Source organism: Phalacrocorax aristotelis, chromosome 8 (assembly GCF_949628215.1).
Source record: "Phalacrocorax aristotelis chromosome 8, bGulAri2.1, whole genome shotgun sequence".
Lineage (NCBI taxonomy): Eukaryota > Metazoa > Chordata > Aves > Suliformes > Phalacrocoracidae > Phalacrocorax > Phalacrocorax aristotelis.
Genome location: NC_134283.1, coordinates 11,428,786 through 11,453,519, shown reverse-complemented (window position 1 = coordinate 11,453,519; position 24,734 = coordinate 11,428,786). Strand labels below are relative to the sequence as shown.

The following is a 24,734-nucleotide window of genomic DNA, read 5'->3' as shown; positions in this document are numbered from 1 at the left end:
ATGCTTTAAGTCACAGTCACTCAGGGTATTAACTACGCCTTTTATATTTTTTATATAGTTGGTTTCTTTGTTGCAGTCAAAAACATGTATTTTCAGAATTGAAAACATTATTTTAAAGATTCTAAAATGTTTTATATTGTGTGTAAAAGAAAAAACACTATTGTAAAATTTGACATAACCCCGCTCATAAAAGTTGTCTTTTACTTTCTTAATTTGAAAACGATGATTTAGAAGTAATTCATATCTGTATCTAGACTTTACAGGTCTATATGTAGAAGTAACACTGGGGTTTCTAAATGAGCTAAAGTGTGGTGGACATTCACCTTCTTGGAACAGTAAATTAAAAAATTGATATTAATTCCTCTCTGAGATTTGAAAAACACTAACCAAAAATAATTACTAATTTATGTTGTTAACTAGTAAATCAACAGACATGTACTATTAGTAGTAAAAACATTATCAGTACGCAACTGAAAAAGCACTGACAAATGAAACTTTTGGAGTAAGCCTTCCTTTACTGTTTACATACATGTTTACTTGGGTTATATTTCGTGTTTCTTTTAATCCCACCTGTGTTTTGGCATGTGAAAATAATTGATTCATATGTATACTTGACTTAAAAGATCTCACCTTCTTCTTGTATATCACTCAATTTTATTGAGCATTACATACATATAGTGTTTGAGACTTTGAGAAGTACATTGAAGTTATTCCTGCACATCTATGACTCAGCTGTATATAAATGGCATTGTATGAACCTTAGTAGACTTACATTGTTTTTCTTTCATGAATGATAAAAACCTGAAATACAACTACCCCAACAAATCCTCTTATTTGCTGAAACAAAAGTGTTAGCTTCGCATGAGTCCAGCATTACTTTTTTTTTTTAATTTTGAAGTCTTCATCAACTGATGATCTTAAAGTGTAACTAATTTGACACTGTTCTTTCAGTTCTTCAATCTGTATAAATAAACTGTTGTGTGGACCCTTAACATCAGCAAATATAAATCAAGATTTAGGACTTCAGGCTCCAAGCCTGGGAAACAAAAATCTTTTGTCATCAGAATATTCAAGGTCCATGAGATGTCACAGATAGCATTAGTTTATGGACCAGACAATTAATTTATCTATTGCAGATGAACTAATTGAAAGGTTTTCTACTAAGTGAACTGGAAGGAAAGAAATAATACAATAATAAAAATTAGCAGATCTTTGCTTTCTACAATTAACATCTAGGAGATTAAAAGTGTGTTAACCTTGAAAATTATTGCAAAGGCAAAATTAAGGTAACAGTGGCACTCTTCCAGAATTAATATTACATTCCCTTGGAGTAGTATCAATGGTTTGTTTTCTACAGGTGAAAACTTTTGATTAAATTAAAAAAAAAACAAAACCAAAAAATAATAAAACAATACCAGAACTGTACAGCAATAGAGTAGTTAACTTCTTGAGCTCAGGAAAATAGTATGTCAGCACTGGATATGGAAAAATTAAGTCTCACTGTCTTTCACCCAACATCTATGTAATTCTACTCAAATGGATCTGGGAAAGTAAATATAAGCTTTAGGATGATATACAAGTTTTCTGGTTGAAACAACAACTGTGCATGATTAAGCAGTTAGACAAAAAATATGGCTAAAACATCAATTTATATTATGAGTCAGGGCATATTTTGAAGATTAAAATCACCTGTGGGCCTAGATATTTCATGGGATTGGTAATGACATACAGAGTCTTTCACCACTGGGTCCTCCTTGCAAATTTTAAGTAGCATGATCTAGAGAAACAAGCCCAAATTTAGGAACTTATAAATTCCTAGCTGTTTTTCTGCACAGGTTAAATAGCTGCAATGAATACTCTGGCTAATTATATTATTCTTTTGCTCAGTTCCCCCATCCATAAGATTCAATTCACCTAATTATTACACTGGTAAGTGCTTTGATAAAGGAGTGTCTGGGTTTTTTTTTGTGCGATAACTATAGCATTACTTCCCCTGGTGTGGAAGTAATTTTATTAATATAGAAGTCCTTAAAGTCTGCCAACTTTATCTATACTACTGTTTTAAAAAACATTATAGTCTGTTCACATGGATGCATTAGAGACATATTATACCAGGAGATGCACTCCTATCTGAGAAGGAAAACACACTGTTCTGCAGAAGTCAGCTCAGTTCTGGTGTAACTGTCATTAAAAAGTCATCTTCCACAAAATTATACTACTATAATTTTCTGTATAGTCCACATCCTGCTCCTGTATCTTACCTCCTTCTACAGGAATACCTACGCCAGTATAAAATATAATTATACTGGTGTTTACAGTAGGAAGTTTTAACAACATATCAAGAGAAACTGCTATCTGACAGTATGCCATAGTGGCATTTCTTAGAGCTGCAGGCACACAGGCAGACTCTTCCCAGACATCGGCTGCAGGATGAGCAGTTTTACAATGCAATGTTTTCTAAATGTCTATTCTCTTTGTGTAATTAAAACAATATGACGGTGGGCTTAAACAAGCTTGTAAATAGGAATAAGCTCACCTGAAAGCAGGGCTTTGCATGAATTGGCCTTTATGAACCATTGTCTTCCTTAAGCCAAACTGCCAGTTAAGCTGCATTTCATTGGCTGATCAGTGGCTATCATGAATAAATTCGTATTCTGAATCCACTGTTTAACAGACAGATGCCAGTACCATGCAAATTCTTGGCACACTGTTGACATTCACAATTTAGAGACTGAACAAGCAAAGAAATGAAATCAACCTTCACAGTCAGACACATGAGTCAGAAGTGAAAGTTCATGTTATAAGATACCGGATACCTTCCCTGTAATAAACTCAGGACATGAGTGTCAGTGCTATCAAATATACAAATGAATGCATTTCTTCCTAACTTGGAAAAACAGTATACAGCATTACAGTGACAGCTTGGTCGCCACGTCCATTCAACCTCTGGATTCTCTGAACAGAGGAGCAGAGCAAGTACATCAGCTGCTATTAACTGTGATCACTGGGGGTTTTGATGCTTTCTTTTGCCAAGTAGAATAAAAAAGACCAAGCAATAAAGTCAAATAGGCAGCAATAGCTTTTCTGAGCATTTAAACTAGTTTGATTTCTGATTCAATACCTAAAGATGACAAGCTCTGTATTCCATTACAAACCCTCAATAATCTAAATGCCCACATCCAAAAAGATACTCTCACTCATAATCAGGAAAAATAAAAACTGAGCCTAACAGGTCTAAGTGGTGGAAAGAAACAAACGGATATTTATTGAAAGTAAGAAGGCTTCAAGACCCCTCTTAAAAAGTGGGATGTGTCAGCCAGACATTAATCCAGCTGTGCACAGATGAGAAAGTTGTATACAAACCACACCTCCTGCTCCCCTGGCTAATCATGGCATGTCAGGTTCCTGCAGTCAGTCTCTGACCTCAAAGAGTAAACATACTGGCAGGAAGGAGGGGGGGGGGGGGGGGGGAGAAAAAAAAAAGCACGTGGGTTGAGAAATTTCTCCAGGACCCCTACCTTGACCTCTGTAGCTGCAGAGACAGTGACTATCACATTCCACTTCAGGAGTAGGAGTTAAAAGTAGGATAATTAAATTGAGGCATCCTCTAGGCTTCAGGAAAAAATGAAGAATTTCTGTCTTGGTCCAGAGTTAAAGCTTAAGACAGTAAAAGTCAAGTTCCTGACTTCTTTCAGAACTTTCCATGAAAAACTGCTGAGTAAGGAGCTAAGCATGTGAGAGTTTAGTCCTAAGGTTGTTTCAAAACATTTCACTGTGTTGGTCTGAAATACCTTGAAACTGTGTAGTGAAAACATGCATTCCTCAGCCAGTATGAAGTAAAAAAAAAAAAAAGTCAAGCCTGCCAATGTCAACACTGTAAGTTTTTCTCATGCTACTTGTTTGTAATTACAATGAAATTCATACAAAGGTAACAATCTCACTAAAACATTTAAACCCATACCTTGTGGTCTAATGGTCTGAGTTATTACCACTGGCATCCTAATCTGGGTAGTCTGGCAAGCAGGGTTTCGTTTCACAGTTTGAGCAGATGTTGACTGGATAATCTGCTATTATTAAAAAAAAGTATACTTATATTATACTCTTTATACACAAACACACACAACGTAAATATACTAATACCTGTAATTACTAATATAAGCATGTGGATCTCTAAAAGCACAACCAGCTAGTGACAAAAGTCATATTCATGTAATGCATGTGGTTGTGTGTGTGTGTATATACCTATTTTGCCATTATGCTTTTAAAAAAAAAATATCAAATAATATTGGACACAAATGTCACGTCACAACCTTCACCAAAAATATATTTCAAAGTAGTAAGGTAAATATTCAAGTTTAGACTTTTGTCTTCAGAAATTTTACTAGGAAGAAAAGCATTTTTGTAGAAGAAAATGCTGCAATAATTTTAGTGGTATCCACCTACAGCCATTAGGCCTTTCACTATAGATCTATGCTTTTTAAAGAAAACATACACTAAAAGTAAGTTCTAAGATATTATGGGTTCCAAAGTCAGATACACACGAGAAAGCAAACAATGTTTTGTGGTGCTCATATACTATTCATCCTTTCAATGTTAATTGGATATTGTCAAGGTTTCACTTACTACTAAGCCAAGTTCTGAAGTCCTTACCCAAAACTGAAACTGGGTTAGAAACTTAGAATTTAACCCAAAAACAAATCAAATAGAAGAAACCTGCAAGGGTCATGTCTGAGCAACAGCAAAATATATGTTCATGAAATCAGGGACAAGGCAGACACAGATGTAATGATCAGAAGACTGAAAAAGACATGTGGATGCTGCAGAAGTGGAAAAAGACCTCCATAAATAACTTGGAAAACAAAACACGAGCAAATAGCTGCAAATAAGATTACAACCACAACCCAGGCATGACAACTTCAGAAGTCATGTGCTCTTCACAGTCACACCTACATTACTCCCACTGCATAATGTGTCTGCCGCTTCTGAATTACACGTCTCAGTCTCACACCCACAGGATGCAGTGTTCTCTCCTAGAAGACAATACACCACGCTACACATCGCTACATGACGCAAACGGGAACCACTGCACCTTTATTTAGCGCTAGTCAGCAGTATTTTTATAAAATGTATCTAAAACCGTATTATTTAGCTGAATAATGAATGGCCAAATCTCTGACTTCAAAGTATGGAAAAGGAAGGGAGAAACAGGATTTTTAAATGAGACGCAAAAATAGAGAATGAAGAGGTTACGGAACAAATAGGAAATTGTTCCATCAGCAGGAACGAGGGCTCCCAAATCAGAAGGAAGAGGGGTGAAAACTGCAAACAAGAAAAGAGTAATGAGGGAACAAGACCTGTAACATAGTCTGGAGAAAAAAACAAATAGGGCCATTGTAAGGTTACAAAATTGCATTCTGTACATCCTAGAATATTAAAAGTTGAAAAGTCATAATAAACCTGTGGATGTAGAAGTGTTAGCAATAGCTACCTTGCAGAAAGAGAAAAGGGAAAAATAAAAACATTAAGGATTCAGCTTCAACTACTGACACTGAAGGAAAATGAAGCATTTGTACTGAGCACAGAAATGGAGCAAATGGATGTAAATTGACTTGATCAAGACAGGCAGTGTGTAAATAGTGACACTCAGAGGGAAAAGAATAAAGTAGCTACCGCGCTTAAAAACAGGAAAGAAAGAGGTGATAAGTGAAAATGAGGGAAAAAGTTGAATTTGACTGCATTTTGATTCACAGGGAACATGTACAAGTGTATTTTCCTAAGTAAGGAGACAGAATGGCCCACAGAAAATAAAGACTACATTGGTATGAGAAAGGAGGAGAATGTTGCCACTCTTACAATAATTTATTGGATGAGTTTTCAGAGAATAGTGAATAAAAGCAGCCATACCTTCACTGGCCAGGATTCAGGCAAAAAAAGAGATGAGTGACCTGTGGATAGAATTACTATCTGGTATTACAGTAATTGTCTGAGATTACATTCTTTTCTCTGTGAAGCAAGCAACTTCTATGGTTCAGAATAAAGTTCTGTTTCACCTGATTAATATTTTCATGTGAATGCCCTAAAAAGTGAGCCACTAACACCACCATTAAAGACAGGGCAGTATTTAACCATTTAAGATGACATACATAATGGCAATGTTTTCTTTACTACCAAATATATTCAAAAAATGTCCTTTAACAAGTACTGTACTAGGTCTTCAATGTCCTAGTAGAAAATTATTAGAAAAAAACTTTTCCAAGGGGCACAGGTCAAAATCATCATCTTAAATTCCACAAAGAAACTGATCAGCAACAAGCACGTTCTCTCTAAAAGGAACAATTGCACCTGAACTCAGAGCAACGTTTTAGGTGTAATTTAAATTCCAGTTTATACACAGTTTTAAGATACATTTCAACACAGATGTAACCTTCAGATCTGGAAGTGTTTAAGGAATGAACATTAGCAATTTGTTTCTGAAAAAAAGAATGTGTAACCTCCTTTGCAAGTAAACAAGGGACAGAGTAAAAACTGATGAATCAGAGGTAACAGACCCTGCATTAGAAATTACAAACAACCCTTCAATTAAAATAATTCAAAAACTGTTCTAATCCTCTTGCCTATTTTCCCAACAGCATAAACATTATTATGTCCTTAACTTGGCCTGAAAAGTGTAGACAATGAACAAGGTACTAGCAAACTCATCTGGGAGATGATTCATATTTCTTATGGCCTAAAAATACACACAATATACACCTCATGTAATGTTATCTATTCATATGCTGAATCCCAAATGATCAGTTCGTAAGCACCCATTTACTGACCCAGACCGATACAGGAGATACAGAAGTGGATATTTTAGTATACTAAGGTTATCAGAGACATTACTTCAGCCTTCAGAAAAGGGGAGATCTTACTGACTGCAGTAAGACAGACCAGCAACCACCTAATGGGAAGATGTAGAGAAGATACAGACAGACTCACTCAGAGGTGCAGAACACAAGGATGTAACCCAATGGGCACAAGTAGGAATATGGGAAATTTCGATTTAATGTAAGGAAAAAAATTTTTTACCACGAGGGTGGACAAGCACTGGAACAGGTTGTTCAGAGAGACTATGTTATCTCATCTTGAAGATACTCAAAACATGACTGGTCAAGGCCTGGGCAACATGCTAACCTGTAAGCAGGAGGTTAGAGTAGATAACTCCAGAAGTCCTTTTCAACCTTTTACCACTACATCCATAATCATAGTATCAATGATCTTATAAAAGTGCTGAGTCAGAAAAGGTAACACAACAGAATATAAGTCTTCAAAGTTTACAGGAACTGTTCATCATCCCATCTCCTCTAAAAAGAATGGAAGCCATTTTCATTATTTCCACCACTGAAGACAGCAAGCACAACAGCAGAACAATAACAACAAAGGCACAGAAAATAGAAAAGATTTAGTGTGATTTAGCCATTGCCTGCGTTTGATGAGTTTGGAAAATAGCAAAGTTACCAAACAAAACTATGATTAAGAGAGTGCCGAGGCAGTAAGTACTGTCATACTCCAGCCTATTCCTCTTCAGTCTATCAGTCAGAAGTTGAAGAATTATGTCCTAGGCTGCTCCACTTTGGAGCTCTTCAAGGAATACACTGAAGCAGGAAAGGCATGGCATTGCTTCTCTGAGTGCAATACATGGAAAAATTACCTAAATTTTTTTCTATAAAATAACATTTTTCTGCAAAATAATATGCACATTTCTCACAATAGAAAGTATTCTATTTAATCTTCCCATTTCTCCCCTTAATCGTCATCTCTCCACTCAACTGGTCACGCTCACGTTGATTCACCATTTGTCTGCTCCTCCAGACAAGTACCTTCTCTCACTTCCCAAATGCTTCAGACTACTACTCCATTTCTAAAGCTCACTTCGTTTTCATATCTGTGAAAAGGGATGTTTATACAACAGTGCTTCCACAAAACAAGCAGACTTATGAAGATGAAAAAAAGGTTATTTAACAGTCACACTACTGATAACCAGAAGAACAAAGTGGTGACAGCTGAAATACTCGTTTTTCTTAAGGCCCTTCTTCAAAAAAGCTTAGAATCAATAACTCTGTGAGACTAAAATAATAGTGCTCTCTGGTCCTAAAGCCAAGCCAAAAGATGATGGTCATACCATGGCACGTGTGACTCTTCTACCATGTATGTTACTGCAGGACAAAAACAGATTACAGATGTGAACACAGACCAAAAATTGACACCACAAACAGCCAACAAATACAAACTGAGAAAGAATTCAGCCAAAGCACATAAAAATGTATAAAAGTAGAAAGACTAACAATTTCTGTTCTCTTTCTCTTACCTGGCAATACTAAATAAAAGTGAAAGCTACTACCTACAAACGATTGAAAGGAAAAGTCTTTTAGGACAATTAGATTAGAACTCACTGCTGAAGTTTTTTAGGACAAGGATTTTGCAAGTCTCAACAAGCTAGATGCTCCTTTACCAATGCAGATGCATGGGGTTCCAGCGATATGCTTCCCCTTACTTGACAAGGGCTGTAAAATCAGCCTGATTTGATTTACATAAATCACACTCTGCAACAAAAGCATCTGATCCAAAAGCTTAACCATTCCAAACACAGGAATACAAACAAAAGCATAGGAAATAGAAGCTTCTGCAAAGAATGGAAAATTAAAAAAAAAATTGGAAAAATATATCCTTTACCAAGCATTTTTGGCTCAAGTTAAAAAAAGTATTGTGGAAGGAAGAAACAAGCCACTTGTAAATATACAAAATTCAGAATGGCTATGGTCTGATATGACATTTATCTTCACTCATGAGTAAACACTTGCTAACTCACTTGTGGCTATGCCGCTTGTGATTTATCAGTCTACTCACTCCTGAAGATAAATGTCATATCAAACCTCAGCTATCATGTAATCTGGCAGCATTAACTTACAACATTCATGCTTTCATGGGCCTAGAATTCATATTCACCATTGTTTACCATGCTGTAATAGTAACAGTTAAAATTTTTCAACAGCACCTCAAAATTTGCACAGTTATTTTCCTTCCAAATAAAAAATACTTTTAAAAAACTCAGCACATAATTTTTAATGTTAATATGACAACAATTTGTTCCACTGAGTATATGTTTTCAAAGAAGCAGTGAAGAAAAATAAAACAAAAGCCACAGGATCACTTGTCCCACCTGCCCCCAATTTATTATACAATTCTTCCTATAGTATTTCACCTGGTCTAATTTTTAATGTTTTCAATTATGGCTTTTTAATCACTGCCTTTGGAAACCTGCTCTACTATCTAATAATCTGTCTTATTGTGAGGATATTTTACCTTATATCCTGCCTAAATCCTACTTTGCTTAATTATATCATGTTATTCCTATTTATACTCTCTTAGACTGCTCTAAATAATCCATCAATATACTTTGATTAAACCCTTAAAATATTTGTAAATATTTTTTATGCTCCCCTTTAGTCAGTGGTTGACCAAGCTGCATATGTTTAATTCTCTACAGCTTTACTTTTAGTCTTTGCTTTCAAGTCTGTCCTTTAATTGCCACCTTTCGTTACTGGTTTCCAAACAGCAATCATTGCCAATATAAGCACACAAAATTCTGAAAGTAAAGTCCACTATAACAACTCAGAAGACTACTAGACTGTATTTCAAATACACATACAATTTGTCAAGTATAGGCTTTGCTCTTGTTAATGGATCCCAGACATTTACTGCTCAACAGCCATTTTTATTTAAATTTTATTGTACACCAAATTCCAAGTCAGCAACTAGATCTTTATTAGTTCATTAATAGAACCTACTCTTATTATCCAAATGTTGTGGTTTAGCCATCTTGTACTCCTCCATTTCTAAGCTGCCTTGCACAAAAGACAAAGAAAATTATTTCCTGTGAGTCACTAAAATATGTACAAACTACTATCATTCAACAACAGAAAACTGATGCCAGAAAAAGCTTCAGCAGAGAATTAAAAAGCAAAGCAGAACATCCCCATATAACATAGTGCTTACTCTAATATACCTTGTATCCAAATTCCATTACTCTTTCTCACCTTTTGGGTGCCTCCAACCACTATGACAGTCCCTGGAAAAGTGTTAGTAAATGTTTTAGCAAATACTATTCTAAAGTAACTTAGAAGATGGCAAAATCTCCCCTCTGGACACTGTGCACAATTTACTGCAGCAACAATGGTTTAGATGCATTTCTATATATCTTTGCTAATCCTAGACCTGCACAAATCTTTATATTGCTTTGCATATAATCAAATTTGTTTTATTTAAGATGGATCACTTTGAATTTCTTATCCTTTCTTTATAATTTAAATTTAATAATCGGCTTTAATGTCCAGGAGTACTTGCTTCTTACAATGGAGTATCAACACAATATATGAAGTGCTAATCGATCTCCATTACTCATCAATCTACTTGCAACTTCAACACATCTAATAAAGAACATCTCTCTTATTCCTAGAAATTTTATCTGCTGTAACACCCAGAACAAGACAGGTGATGTCCGCATATATAAGGCTATATAGAGCTCCTCCCCTAAGAATGAAAATTTATACAAACTTTGAAACTTGCACTTAGAACAATTAAAAAAATTGATTGCTGGCTTATCTCATTAGTGTCTCATCAATAAAATATTAGCCTAAGACTTCCCCTTTTCCCTAGCTAGAAGTAGTTATCAGTACTAACAGCACTATCTAGCTCTTTAAAGCATAGCTTTTTCATAGTTTTGGAACATGAGTCCAATACTTTATAAAACGGACAAATAAAATAGTCTCCTCTTTCATCTCCACTAACGCTATATATTTTAAAGCTCAAGTCTCCTTTGCACAATCTACACTGCATGCCAAACAGAGTACACAGAATTCCCATGCTGCAAGATACCTCGATATAACTGGAAGTAGTATCACCACATCTGACCCCTTTGTAAAACAGAAAAGTCAAAAGAAAGAAACAGCTAACAGATTCTCCACATTTTAAAAGAAACTAGACTGCTATAAACTGGCTGGTATGAAAGGATCTATATTCCAAAACAGGCTTGCCCTTCTGCAGCTGGACAGTTTGCAAAGCCAGCTGGAACTCTCTCCAGTGAGCTTCGGGCTTGGAAAATCTGGAGCTCAGCCAGTTTCCTCCATCAGTGTTGGCCACCCTTAGGCAAGCCAGCTGTAATCTTCCTCTTCCGGACAAGTCCCAGGCAAGATGGCCAGCAGCTCTTTGCTGTGCTCTGATTTTGGGGAGCACTAAGAAGTGTGAAGAGTGTGATCACTGTCACCACAAAAAGCCAATACTTACGAACAAGTACTAGTGTGATATGGAGATGCTGCTGGCTGGTCTGCTTGGCACCTGAGTTGATGGTTGTTGTGGCATATGAGATTTTTTTATGCAGTAACTCCTACTGTCTGATGCTGCTTTTGTCTGTATAGAACTAATGTGAGGGCCATTAAGAAGTGCTAGGTTAATTTTACGTTTGATTCTGTTAACTAATTACTGATATTGACAGCAAATACAGAAAGCCATTTTTGCAATAAAGCTTCGAGCAGTTTGCTACCTTTTTAAAATGTAGTGGTCATTTCATGTATCCAGTAAGGTAAAAATTCAGTCCTAGACCTATGACCTCCTTACAGACAGAAAAACAACTTATTTTGCCCACCACATGAACCTCCACAGTATTTTGCTTCAGCAGTTTTCATCTCCCTCATATTGCATAGGTATGTTGAACAAGAAGACAGAGCAACGCTTCGCATTGTTAATCTCTACTCAGGTTAATATCACGGTTGCTTGCTTTGTGTATTCACTGACATGTGAGACAGACACAGAAGGTGTCTCTCCTATCAGTTTGACTTTATCCCATTCAGAAAATATTCCACAAGAACTATAATCATAAGAGTAATAATTCTTGTGGTCTTACTGACCCATTTTTGTTTTACATCAGTGTTTCTCAAAAGGTGAGGTGCAACCTGCCTAGTCGGCACAGGAGTATTTAAAGTGAGTTGCAAAACATTGGAAAAAAGCCGAGTTACCTGGCAGCAGGTTAGTCCTAAGATTGTGGCATAAGACTAGACTTGCTGGCCATGAACATTTATACTTGTAAAGAAACTGTCAGAAATTTTCTTTTCCCCAGGACAGGGAGTAATTTTTACACCTACTGCCTGTAATTACAACTGGTTCCTGCTCCCCTACCTTGAAGAACCAAAGCTCCTGTCAATTCAGTCTTACAAAACATGGATGAATCAAAAAGAAGTCAAACAATGTCTGAGAACCCTTTTCTAATTAATACAACAGTCCAGAAGGGGTAGGGAGAACCCATCTTAGAAAAAGAGAGAATGTAAGTGGCTGAACAGAAAGCAGCCAAGTTAAGGCACAAAATATCTGAATGTCTTGTGTGTATTACAGAAGCCAGAGTCAAAAGTCTTAGCATCTAAGATGTTCTTACACATTAAAACCATGCTCACTAAAGGTTGGTAAAATTATATTGCTTTCATTTTAAAGTTAGTAATTTAACTACTAGAAAGTATTTGTAAGGCTCAAAAGACACGGCTGAGACATTTTCAGACTGTGCACTGCTACCTTTAAATTAAAGCAAAAGAAATATTCTCTCCCCATACACCCAAAAAATTATTCATATCTTTTATAGAGCCTATAAACTCAAAGGTTTTACATTCTCATATGTGCTTTTCTGACTCCTGATAATATAATTTTTTACCAGCTTGATACACCTTCTGGAACTTGTCATTTTGATTTTGAAACCTAAGTCAAGTACTTTACTCATACAGAAATGACAGACAAAGAAACTCTTACTTCTTTGCTTGAAGGTTGATAATGCCTATATAAACCCAAGGCCTTGTAAAAATCCTAAACATATTTTAATTACAGCTGTAAACACACATACAAGATCCTATATAACAGTGAGATAAATCCACCACACTCTCAGAGAGTAACTGGCTGTATAGTTGCCTTGTTGACAGTGCCTTTGAAATTAATGAGCCTAAGCATGTAGTACTCCAGTACACACAACAATGATATATTTCAGTAAATAACTAAGTATGGCACTATTTCTAAACAAAACATGCTAGTACAGTACAGCTGTTCTTCTACAAGATTTTATAACTGTGTGTAGAAGAGTTTAAAATGAGATAGAGTCAATTTTAATGCAGGCTAATCTAAGCAAAGCAGCATACCTAATGACATACTAAAAATTATACTCTTGCCTCTAAGTCTTGAAAAGCTTTCTTTTCTACATTTGTAATTAACTCAAATTCCACTGTGCTCCTATAACAATCACTGTATTCCAGACAAAAAGGCCAAGGGCATACTTTCTTAAATTTAAGCTATGTTAATGTTACCAAAACTAATGGTTGAATGTACATGTGAACTGTCATAAAATGAGGTACTACTCCATATCACAGAATATGATACAAACAAACAAAAAAGTATTTTCCCAAACAAGCTGCAATAAAAATAACATAGAAAACTGCTATTCAGTTTGTTAAGAATTTCTCTTCTATACTACAGTACCTACCAGTTGAGAACTCTGATTTGACTGTACCACCTTAACCTGAGAAGGCTGCACTGTATTTGATACAGAGACTGTGCAAATGTTGTTTGGTTGCCTTATTCCTATTGTCTGCGTTGTGACAACAGAGGAAATGCTTCCAGAGGCAGATTGAGGTATAACTTGGGATAGCTTGGTTTGTTGAAGTGACTGCTGAGACGGCTGTCCTTGCAAAACTGAATGTTGACTGTTCAGTAAAGATTGTCTCAGTGCAGGCAGACTTTTCTGAAAACAGAAGAAAGTTTATGAAATACCAAATTTAGCAGGTTAGCAAAAAAATTTTAGATTTGCTGTAAACATTTTTAAAAGAATGCAGCTTTCCTTCCAATTTTACTATCTGCCTATTTGTCAAAAAGAAATAAGATTGAACACATTTTATAAGAGGGAAAGTTCAGGTTATATTTTTAATAAGCTTTCAGTTCAGATTTAGCAACCCTGTAGATTTTTATGTGCCCTAATTCCACCACAGCAGTAAAATATAACACTGTCCTCCTCAAGACGATCTAGAACTTGTAGCTTAGGTCTTTAGAAGGGCAAAAAATGGAAATAGAAAAGGCAGAACCATAGGAACAACGCTATTCCCACTGCATGCTAGAAGAGGTACACTGCACCAATTTACTTCTCCTGACATGCCTCCAGTACCTAGAACATGATGATTTAGCTGTTGATGCCCTACAGCAATGGCTGTTTACTGTATTATTACTGATCTAATGTATTCTGACTGGATTAGGAAAGTGTACTATTGTATGCTTCGTGTTCAGACCAGTTCAACCAAAAAATATAGTTCTAAAAGGCTATACTGTCTGTACCTTAACAAATAAACTTTCTACTTTTTAAAGTGGTAGTAGTGTTCTTTTGAAGTGTCCCCCCAGGCAGGTGTAGAATGAAACAGTGTTTAGCCCAAGCTACAGCTCTTTCTGAACTTCTAATATTTATTTAAAAACTTCATGCCTGTTGCCAAGAAAGGACTTCAAAGAAAGGAAACAAGTTAAAACTTATTGTGATGCTAGAAGTGACTGCAGTACAAGAGCAGGAAAAGGCACAAATAAGGGTTAATGGTAACTTGTAAAAACAGAAGCAGAGCGAGCAAGTTCTGGAGAAAAGCTGAAGGGAGAGAAGAAAGAGTAAATCTGTCCTAAACAGAGAAGCTTTGGACTAGAAGAAAAATGCTTTTAAAATTATAGTTGTGGTTTTGTTGGGGCATATTTAAACACTCTTTGTATGTTTGTATATAATCTTGCATTTGGAAGCTATTGTAGCTAATGTACAAGAACCAATTAAAAGTGAAATTTACCCCCACATATACTAGCTTAGGACCCAACAATAAATCAATTTGGTATCACATTAGAACTTCTGTTATAGATTAGTTCCAGATTATAAGCAGGATCAGCTAATCAATTATTTCAACAGCATTAGCCACTTTAGTTTTTCATAATCACTGTTACACATGCATTGAAAATTATCAGTGACTCAAATGTAGATTACAGAAACAATATGGAAAAACCTTATTGAATTACTTGAAGCATTCTATAGAAATAATGTGTGACTCTTGCAAATGTGAATGTACTTCGCAAAAAAATGACGTACTACCACAGAAAACTATATACATTGTAACAGTAAAGGATCACTACAGAATAGGCAATGGATGATTTCCAAACTAGGGAGTGACTGCTTTTTTATATAAATCTAATTATTAGTGTTCTAGATCAGGGCTACTCAAGCAGTAGATGCCAGATCAGCTCTGGACAACAAACATATTTTTCTTAAACCTAAACCAACCCCCCAATCCCTATTTCTTACCATTCTCTCAACCTGTCACGGAGCAGTCACTTGCAGCACAGAGCCACAGTAGGCAGCACCTGGATGGCCTGACAGAGGTGGAGCCTGCACATGACTTCCAGCCAAGAGGATCTCAGCAGAAATTGGCAGCACAAAGTGAAAATTAAGTAGTCCTGCTCTAGACAGGCAAAGCTAATCCTGTTTAAAAAGTATATTCTAAAACTTAATGTAGACATTTGCATTGAGATAAATTTATTTAAACAATATTCACATTACCTTAAGAAAAGGTACAAGGTATGGCTGAGGAGATGATTTGAGTTCCGACTGAAGGCGGCCTGTAAATTCTTCTGGATCAATCTTTGCATCCTTCAGGGGGAATAAAAAAAAAAAAAAACAAACATCAACACCACAGTTCAGTTGTTTGTTCCCCCTCCCGCCCCCAGATAATACATATGTATATATCTGTAGTTAAATAGGCTGCCATATCAAGAAGAACTTTCAAAGCTGAAGTCCCTCAGCTCCTCTTTATCTATAAATCCTTCTGTCAAGAGCTCAGAGTTCAGGGATTTCCCTTGGGGATGCACAATTTAAGACACAACAAGATCCCACAAATACTTGAGTCTTTTTTGGGATTCCATTCTCTTGCTAGTATTTACATAGTGATTTCTTCTTAAAAATATTAATTAAAAAAACAGGTTGTTGAAGTAATCCTCCAAAATATTATAAAATTTGTCAGTCCGTGTAATAAAATATCTTTACTGAATTCCAAAACCAATTTTGAAGGTTCAATTTCACTTAGTAAAATATGTGTATGCATATAAAACTATATATGTAAAGCATATGCATATGTGAAAAGTATATGTATAAGTGTATATATAAAATTTTTCACCTATATAAATGTATGTATATGTGTATATACCCACAAAATATACACTTATGCATATATTAAATATGTATGCAGTAGTTTATTTAGTCATTAATACAGGAGAACTCTATAACCCAGGTTTATTTTAAAATACTTCTGAAGTATCATTAGTTACAATCTCAGGTTGTAATAAAAAACATTCATTAGTCCTGGACTGATACAGAACAAGAACAAAACCAAATCAAAACATATAATAAATAAATTTATTGAAGGGTAAGTGTCTCATTACTATATTTAAAATATTGTAAGCAGTTAGCTTTACTTAGTTAATTTTTCTTAGTTTTCAAAAGTTAAAACAAGTTTTTACTGGAACCACTGCATATCACTGTTGAATGGCTCATACTTGAAAAAAGTCTTAGGCTTGTCTAGAACACACAGCTTTCTCTGTCAATGAATTCAAAGAAATATATATCAACTACTTTTAAATCCAAGTTCTTCATAGACTATATTTAATTTGTTTTAAGAAGACTGACCATTTGTCCAGCTCCACAGTAACAGCTGTCTGCAATGCATTTACACAATTAATTGAAACATCTGTTGCACTGGAGACTACAGTAAGTCAGACTTTTTCTGGGCCTAAGGACTCTGCCTAGCTGAAACACAACTTTGCCTCTTGAAATCCACCTGCAGTTAAGGCTCCATGCAGGGACATCTCTCTGCAGAACTGCTTGTACTCAGCAACTTAGCAATACACTTTTTTCTTCAGTCCTAGAAACTTAAACCACATTGTGGAGGCATATATCTATATTAATTCTGTGGTTAAAACATTTAATAGCTTCTTACTGTTTCAGAAAAGACCATGGTTTGGAGGAAAAGAAATTTAATGAATTGTCAAGGAAAAACCCAGGGGTTTACTCTATTTTTCTAAATAGACAACCGAAATGTCCATCAGAACAAGAGTGTTTTTGACGAATGCATACTAAATGCTTTGTTGGATTTTCTCTTTCAGAAACTAAGAGAAAGCCTACCTTTAACAGATTTTTTAAGATATGTAACATAGACAATATTTGCATTTTGATGTATCCCAACTCCTTTCACTTCCATTGCAGGCAAAAAAAAAGTGTTAAGATCAAAGCAATAATTTCCATCATATGTAAATAACAAGCTTAATAGATAACTGACAAAATGAAAGATAACTAAGTGTTTACCAACAAATCCTGAACCAGAGCTTTCACATTACGGGACGTTTCTGGAGATGGTGAATTATGAGAAGCAAGTTTTATAAGAGTAGCTAAAAAGTTTTTGCATTTTTTCACATTCTCTTGCATTTCCTGCAAAGCCAAAGAAAACAAATATCAGATCCACTCTATTTTCCAATCAGGACCAATGCATGCTCTGATCACTATAAATAGGGAAAATGATTAAATTGTTCTTATTCAGGCAGGACGTATTTGAGATACATCTGCAACTATTTTATATTGCTGATAGTTACCTGACATTTTCTTCACTTCTTTATGTAACTGAACATCATACCTCATGAGTACTAACAAAAAAAAAAAATCAATGAAGGAAATATTTAATATTTTACCATCTGTTTTGATAAAAATAACCTTAAATATGAGAAGTAACACAACAATTTGTTGGAGATGCATTCTCCTTTGAGATGCCCAATACACAATGTGCAATGTTCCCCAAGCTAGCTTAATTTGATAAATTATTGATTCAGTATGTTTTTGTACAAAGCAGCTACAGCAGTAAAATCCAATTAGAAACAGTCTTTAAACATCATCATACCTAATCTTTTCTTCATCAGTAGGAAAACAGATGCTTTAATTTTTTCAAGCCATTATTTTATATGGTATAATTACTCAGAGAAACAGAAATGTTATACTTCAGTGTAATCACAGTAACATGATAGTAATGAAGTCCATAGACTGAAGGCATGATTGTTCTGTCTACAGAAACAGAATTATTCTTTCACTACTGACACGTACATGGCAGGATGGGGAAAGCTGACCACGAGTGTTCTTCCTCCCTCTCAGAATTTGTATTCCATTTAGTTGAAATGAGGGGAAGTGTTTCTTGTTTGTAAAGTATTTGTTCCATCACGGGAAGTTTGCTTGCACGAAGAAAAAGTTCTTTCTGCTTCTGAACAGACCTTAGAAGTTCATAAAGTACTAAGAAAACCAAGTATCTAGTATTTTAAAACTCACCTGTGATACAACTGTAGTTCCAGGTACAGGAGAGCTTGGTATGACCTGGGGCTGTGCTGGTACTTGTGCTGTTGTATGAGGCGGAAGCGGCAGCCGAGGCTGACCCTGGTTTTGTCCTGAAACTTGCGTTTGTCCACAAGTAATTACTGCAGGTTGTTGAGAAGCTGATGTTCCAGTTGCTACTGTCGTCTTGAATAAATTTTGAGCGCTTGTTGTAGCTACTGATACCTATTAATATTTCATATTGAAAAAACAGGTAATTATCTTCTTTTACTCAACCATAAAGTTATTGAAAGCCTGACAAGAAAAACTTGTTTCCTTTCAAATACACCCTTGCTGACAAAATAAAACTGTTGACTTTACTCACTTACTATAACCCTAATTTTTTCACTCTTTACTGAACAATAAAATTCCTCAAAGTTCTTTTTATTACAAAAATAAATGTACCACTAAAAATGAGTTGCTATTATCCAGCCCTTTAAGATCACCGTGATGATGTGACTTCTGTAACTTAACTTTCTGTAAATTTGGCCCTTGATATAAACAAGTCAATTCCCAATGATCTGTGGTCATATCATCAGGTTTACTATTATCTATGCCACAGTTACAGTGACAGCCCAGACCCAGATGACACAAATGCACTAACACAGCTTCCCAACCTAAGCTGAACCCAACAGCAGCATATATGCTTTTGCACCAGTGCAAAGGCCTAGCGAACAAAACTGCCCTGGACCTAGCTAGCCATACACAAAGACTGTGCTGCACACTCCTCAACATTAGAAGACTGGAAAGCTTATCAGGCTGCACAGAGCACCACGTACACCGCTCCCCCAATCCAGTTCAGCTCTCATACTTTACCTGACCTAATATGCCACCCTTCCAAGTGCCAAAAAGTCTGAAACACACCAAAGAGGACTGCAGAAGCTAGAGAGCTCAGCCAGACAGCATAACACACTGAGCAGAAGCTGATCCAGGCACCTGCACTGTGGTGTCACACGTGATGCCGTGGATCCTGCAGCACCGATGACCACAAGTCAGACACCACAGCTCTTGACAGGGGACATACATAGTGCAGCATGTCCACCACTGACACAGTATTTATAAGTCCAGCTGATTTAAGTTTTTTATTTAAAAAAGCTTATAACAACCTATATTACCGCAAAATTTTTTATCATCTAGGAAACAGGAGAAAATAAGATCATGGCTATCACTCAGCACCTACGTAACACAGTCTGACTACACATTCATTATTAATTTCTGGGATTATGTTTGCAGTAAAAGCAAAGATATAAACATTTAACTTGACTTTTGAAAAACATGTAATTACAAATATCCTTTTCTTCACCCATCTTTTGCTTTTTATATTCTTACTACTTACTGTGGTGTGTGAAAGAATAGAGCCTCCTGGCAGAGTTGCAGCAGATGTACCACTGACAGGTGTAGCAGTTGATTGAACAACTTTGGCTTGCACTGGAAGTCCTAAGCGGACAGTAGATGTGGCTACAGAAGTTGGTTGCTAATAAAGGAAAAATAAGCATTTTAAATTTTTTCCTCCTTAGTAACTTGATCTCTACCACTTTTTAATAATAATGATTACATGAGTAATGATTATTAATGCTGCAAAAAACCAAAACTGGTAATATATTCTTAAATACGTACTCACAAATAATGCAAAAATGAGCTTTCTTTTGTTCAATGATATGTTTGCACTATTTATCCTAAAAGCTATTTCTCATACAGGTAAGTGGAAAGGATTACAAAAAGTAGGCTGTGACCTGCAAAACACTGATGTTACGTTGATGTGTTAGTTCAGTTGTAATATTTACATGTCAGTCTTCATCAATATTTTAGTTTATAACAGCAAGTAACAAATATTGGTCATTTTGGTATTTACTGGCCTTTTCTAGTGCTTTTTCTTGAAAAAAATTAATATGAAGAGAAAATTCAGAAAGCAGAAAAATATTTTCAAAATAATTTCTGATTAAATTATACAGAAACTAGCTTGCACAGAAATGAAGTCTAAGCATTCTGAGAATCTCTGTCATAGAACACACACTCTGTAGCCAGACAGCAACTGGAATGTTAAGTGCAGACAAAGGAAAATGACTGGCTTACGGTCCTTCATTTAGTAGCACATTCTACAACTCAGTAAATTTGCTTCATGCAGCAAACATACTAATTGTTTTTGTAATTTACTTTAACTGGGAGAGAGAGATTGTAATATCTTATCATCGTACAAATAGACAAGATTTAGGAATAAAAAAATGTCTCCAGGAAAATTGTTAATTCTACAGGAATGTAAATAGCATTATGGAAGGAATGCATCACACAACATGGCAATTATGACAGAAAGAGCCCCACTGGACCCTTATAACTTGCATTTATTAAGTTTTGAATTCAAACACATACTTAGAAAAGACAAATTTTCTAAGTGGCTGGAATAATAAATCATGGACAATATTGTTTCTCAGAAGATAAAAATGTAAATCAAGGAAAAATAGTTTAAGTCATGTTTCTATAATTCTATAATTAGTAGTTTTATAAAGAATGGCTTATTTTAGATTCTTACCTTGTCTACTAAACCTACATAAAATACTTCTTCAAAGAACATCCAGTATACTTAAGAGATCTCCAAAAGGAACAGAGGCCCAGGCAGGCATTCAAAGCCCCAAGCATTCCTTACCAATCAGTCCAGCAACATCATCTACTAGATATCAATCTTCTGTACTTGGAGAAAAAAAAGTTTAAAAATAAAAAATCTACCTGTCATCTGAACAAAACTTTTTTTTTTTTTTGGAAAGCTTTCAAGATCTTTAAAATCTTGACTAGGGATGTCTTCCATATGGAGACAGCCTAGAGGCAGTGAACAGCATCATCATGAATAGGTAGAATTGTCTGGTTTTTTGGAAGAAGGATCACATAAGCTCTTTCTGTTTTTAAATACCATACCTCTTGTCTTCACTGTAAAGATCACTTGCCTCAATTTGCTTAAAATAGTAGTTGAATGAAACTATATTTACCTGATGAATGTTTGCATTTAAAAACATAAATATCGTATATCTTGTTCATTTGCTTATAATCAGTGTTTCCAACCTAAAAATAGAGCATGCCTATGTTATCTGACCCCTTCTTGTCCCTAAGTGCTTCCAGAGGTGAGGATTTACAAAGCAAGCAGATAACCAGGCAAACTTCTGGCAGCTACACAGTTCCAAGAAAGATCTGCAGCCAGAAATCCGTAAATACATAGCTCACACTGCTAGCTAGAGAATTTTCTCAGCTAATAAATACCCACAATTGACCACAGGAATATACTTGAAAACAAAACTGCTTATAATATAAAATTTCAGTATCATAACAGCGTATTAACCAACTAAGTATGCAATACATTCCACACATAGTATTCCACCATCCCAGACCACAGCAGCAAACTGTGCAACAAGACCACTAAATTCACCTTCATTTTTAAAAATCAATACTGACAAAAGCCTTTGACACAAAAAGACAGTAAAACCTATCAATGTGTTGGATATGAAGAAGAAAACCTTACTACCATAGAACTGCAAACAAAGTAACACAACAGTTTACTAACGTGGTTCCAAAACTCATAAGTGTTAAAAAGGTAAGTATGAAATGAGTGGATGAGAAACATAACAAGGAACTAGCCTAGAGAAATTCTTAAGTATCACGGAAATGATCTTCAAATGATAGCTACAAGCTGCCAGAAGACATTGTAAGGACTCCCAACACAAATACTTCAAGAAGAACTGGTAAAAACTCTTTAGAAACCAATAGCTGTGTCTTCTATGAAATGAAAGCTGTAAACAGATCTCATGAGAAATCCATCAAAAAGGAAACAAAAATTATCAACATTATATTAAAAAAATCATAACCCAATGTGTCACGCTCCTACTGGAATAATCTAAAAGAATTTACGATGTTGTGTAAAGAAAAACTGCTAAGGTTTGGTATGATACTATTAAATTCCAAAATTACCAAGAGAGACTTAGACAGGAATATATTTTCAAATATAACTGTTATTTTTTATTAGACACGTCACATATTTTTACGTTTCCTAAATATATGAAAGTAATGTTTAAGAGGCTTTGGCCCTGTATTCAGACATTAACAGGATGGAAGCTAGAATCGTGAATGAATGCAGCATATAATTCCCTACCAGCCTCCATGAGGACACTTGAGAATGCTTAAGATAACCTTTTGTATACAGACTTGAGCTGGCTCTGTCCACACAGAGATGTTAGAAATTTTAAGTGGAGCACAGCACAGTGCTACTGTGGAAATAAGGATTTCCAAACCGATCTGGCTCATGTCTGGCCAGCTTAGAAAGGGGTTGTCCCAAGGTTCATTCTGCCTTCACATGTCATGCAGACAATGCAAGTGACTCCAGTTTCAGGGTGCAATAAGTCACTTCCACAAAGGCAGTCAGCATATATTACAACTGTTCACGGAAGAAGTCAGTGCAGAATTACTGTGTCCACTCCCTACATAACTACATCTTAACATTCCTACATAGGCCTTCTCCCAGAGCTCTGGACACATGAAAGAGAGGCAAATGTTGAGGCGTAAACAGGAGCGAATCGCATTGTACCTGCTGTGCACAAACAAGCCGCCTCTATATTCAAAGGCATATACAAGGCTGTGTTCAAAAAAGCAGGCCACTTGAATACAAGAAAATATGCCAAAATATGTAGGGATTATTTGTCACCACCAAGGCAGGACTACACCAGTTTCAGGGATTGCACTGTGTATTCACAGCTTTATAAAATCAAGACAATTTAAACTGCCACGGGTTAGTACACTGATGTATGTAAATCCTTGGAAACAGATTTGTGGTATACTTGCATTTTGTACTATAGTACCACCTACTGATGAACACGCAGGGTACCAGCAACACAATCTCTGCACAACAAAGCAAGAGAGCTTTGTATGTTGCATATATCACTTCATGATCAGTCCTGTCAACAAACTTAGCCACTATCAATCACAAAAGAAAGAAAAGATGCCAATATAATTTGAACAAACAGTAGCATGAAAGCAGGGGCAGGTTTATTACGATATACATCATGACACCTCTTTGTGTCTTCCAATACATGGCTTTGCTAGGTACTATGCAAAACTCAATTTTAGCAGAATATGACCTTCAAGTTTAGATTTAAATTTGCAAAATCTGAAATAAAACTCAATTTTATTTTTAATCATTAATCTGGAAGACTTCTTACAAACAAAATAGGCCATGCTAAGATGCCCTGATGCCTCAAACAATAAAAGACTGTTTAAAAAGAAAAACCTGAGATGGGATCACAGACACCAGCAGAAGCATAGGCTAAAGATCAAATCTGGTATCTCATTTTAGAGTAACTAATTTATACAACCTTTCTTATAGGCATGGCTGGTAGCTCTACCTACTACTAAGCTATCATAACACTGCCCACTACCAAACTCTGTTTTCTGGTATTTAAAATTCTGTCAGATTTCTGGAACGTTTATGGAGAAACTTCACATGCTTATTGACTGCCTCTCAATTCTTTTGATTATGGTTCATCTGGAACATGCACTTAAAACATCAGTTGCAGAGCAATTTGTATGCCAGGGATTTGATTTTTTCATTCTGGTAAAAATATAGCCAAATTGAGCCAAAGTACCAACCCCGTAAAACACTTGACATCTGCACACAATTGAAGAAAATGACTGGAGGCAGAACCTTCATTGCTACCACAGTCCTAGGACACCACAGCATCATTGGGGTCAAGCATCAGAATCCAGGGAGATGCTGATGAGTTCCTCATGTCTGTGATGTCCCTTTCAGGTTCACAGACTAGAACAACATGGGAGGAAGACACAGGACTGCAAGCAATTAGACAAGAGAGGCAGAGGAGCTTGGGGCCACCAAAGAAAATCTTCAGAAATCTGGGGTTCTAAGTCCAAAACCCCTACCTCTGAAGTCTCAGCATCCTGTCGGCATAGGCAACTACCTACATAATCCACTATCAAAGTACTTTGTCCTTCTCTGGTGAAGTGGCTGATCCATCTATAATCACTAGGATATTCATCCAAAGAATCTGGTGGATAAAAAGGAGCTGCATTTTGGCCATATAATTAGATTCTACTTCTGCCTCAATTGCTCAGCACTTGCGCTACATGCAAATATAGATAATCTATTGTAATGAATACTCTCATACCATATATTTATGAGTGGACATCTGTGGGGTTTGTAACCAGGAGTGGTCATGGCTGCAACTGAAGACAATGAAATCAAACTGAACACAAAAAAATCAGT

The 24,734-nt window shown here is 35.9% G+C and overlaps 1 protein-coding gene across 2 annotated transcripts in view; it reads right to left on the bottom strand.

Moving 5' to 3' along the window:
* The window catches only part of LOC142060976 (transcription initiation factor TFIID subunit 4-like), a 147,690-nt gene that overhangs the window by 109,248 nt on the left and 13,708 nt on the right, over positions 1–24,734 (bottom strand). The window contains exons 3-8 of one of the 2 annotated variants that reach the window (XM_075101388.1): positions 19,818–19,955; positions 18,440–18,667; positions 17,435–17,557; positions 15,638–15,727; positions 13,550–13,807; positions 3,962–4,064 (exon numbers count right to left, since the gene is read on the bottom strand). In XM_075101388.1, the coding sequence (XP_074957489.1) occupies positions 3,962–4,064; positions 13,550–13,807; positions 15,638–15,727; positions 17,435–17,557; positions 18,440–18,667; positions 19,818–19,955 (940 nt within the window). Of the gene's footprint in view, positions 1–3,961; positions 4,068–13,549; positions 13,808–15,637; positions 15,728–17,434; positions 17,558–18,439; positions 18,668–19,817; positions 19,956–24,734 lie in introns of both variants that reach the window. The other variant, XM_075101387.1, reaches the window with a different exon arrangement.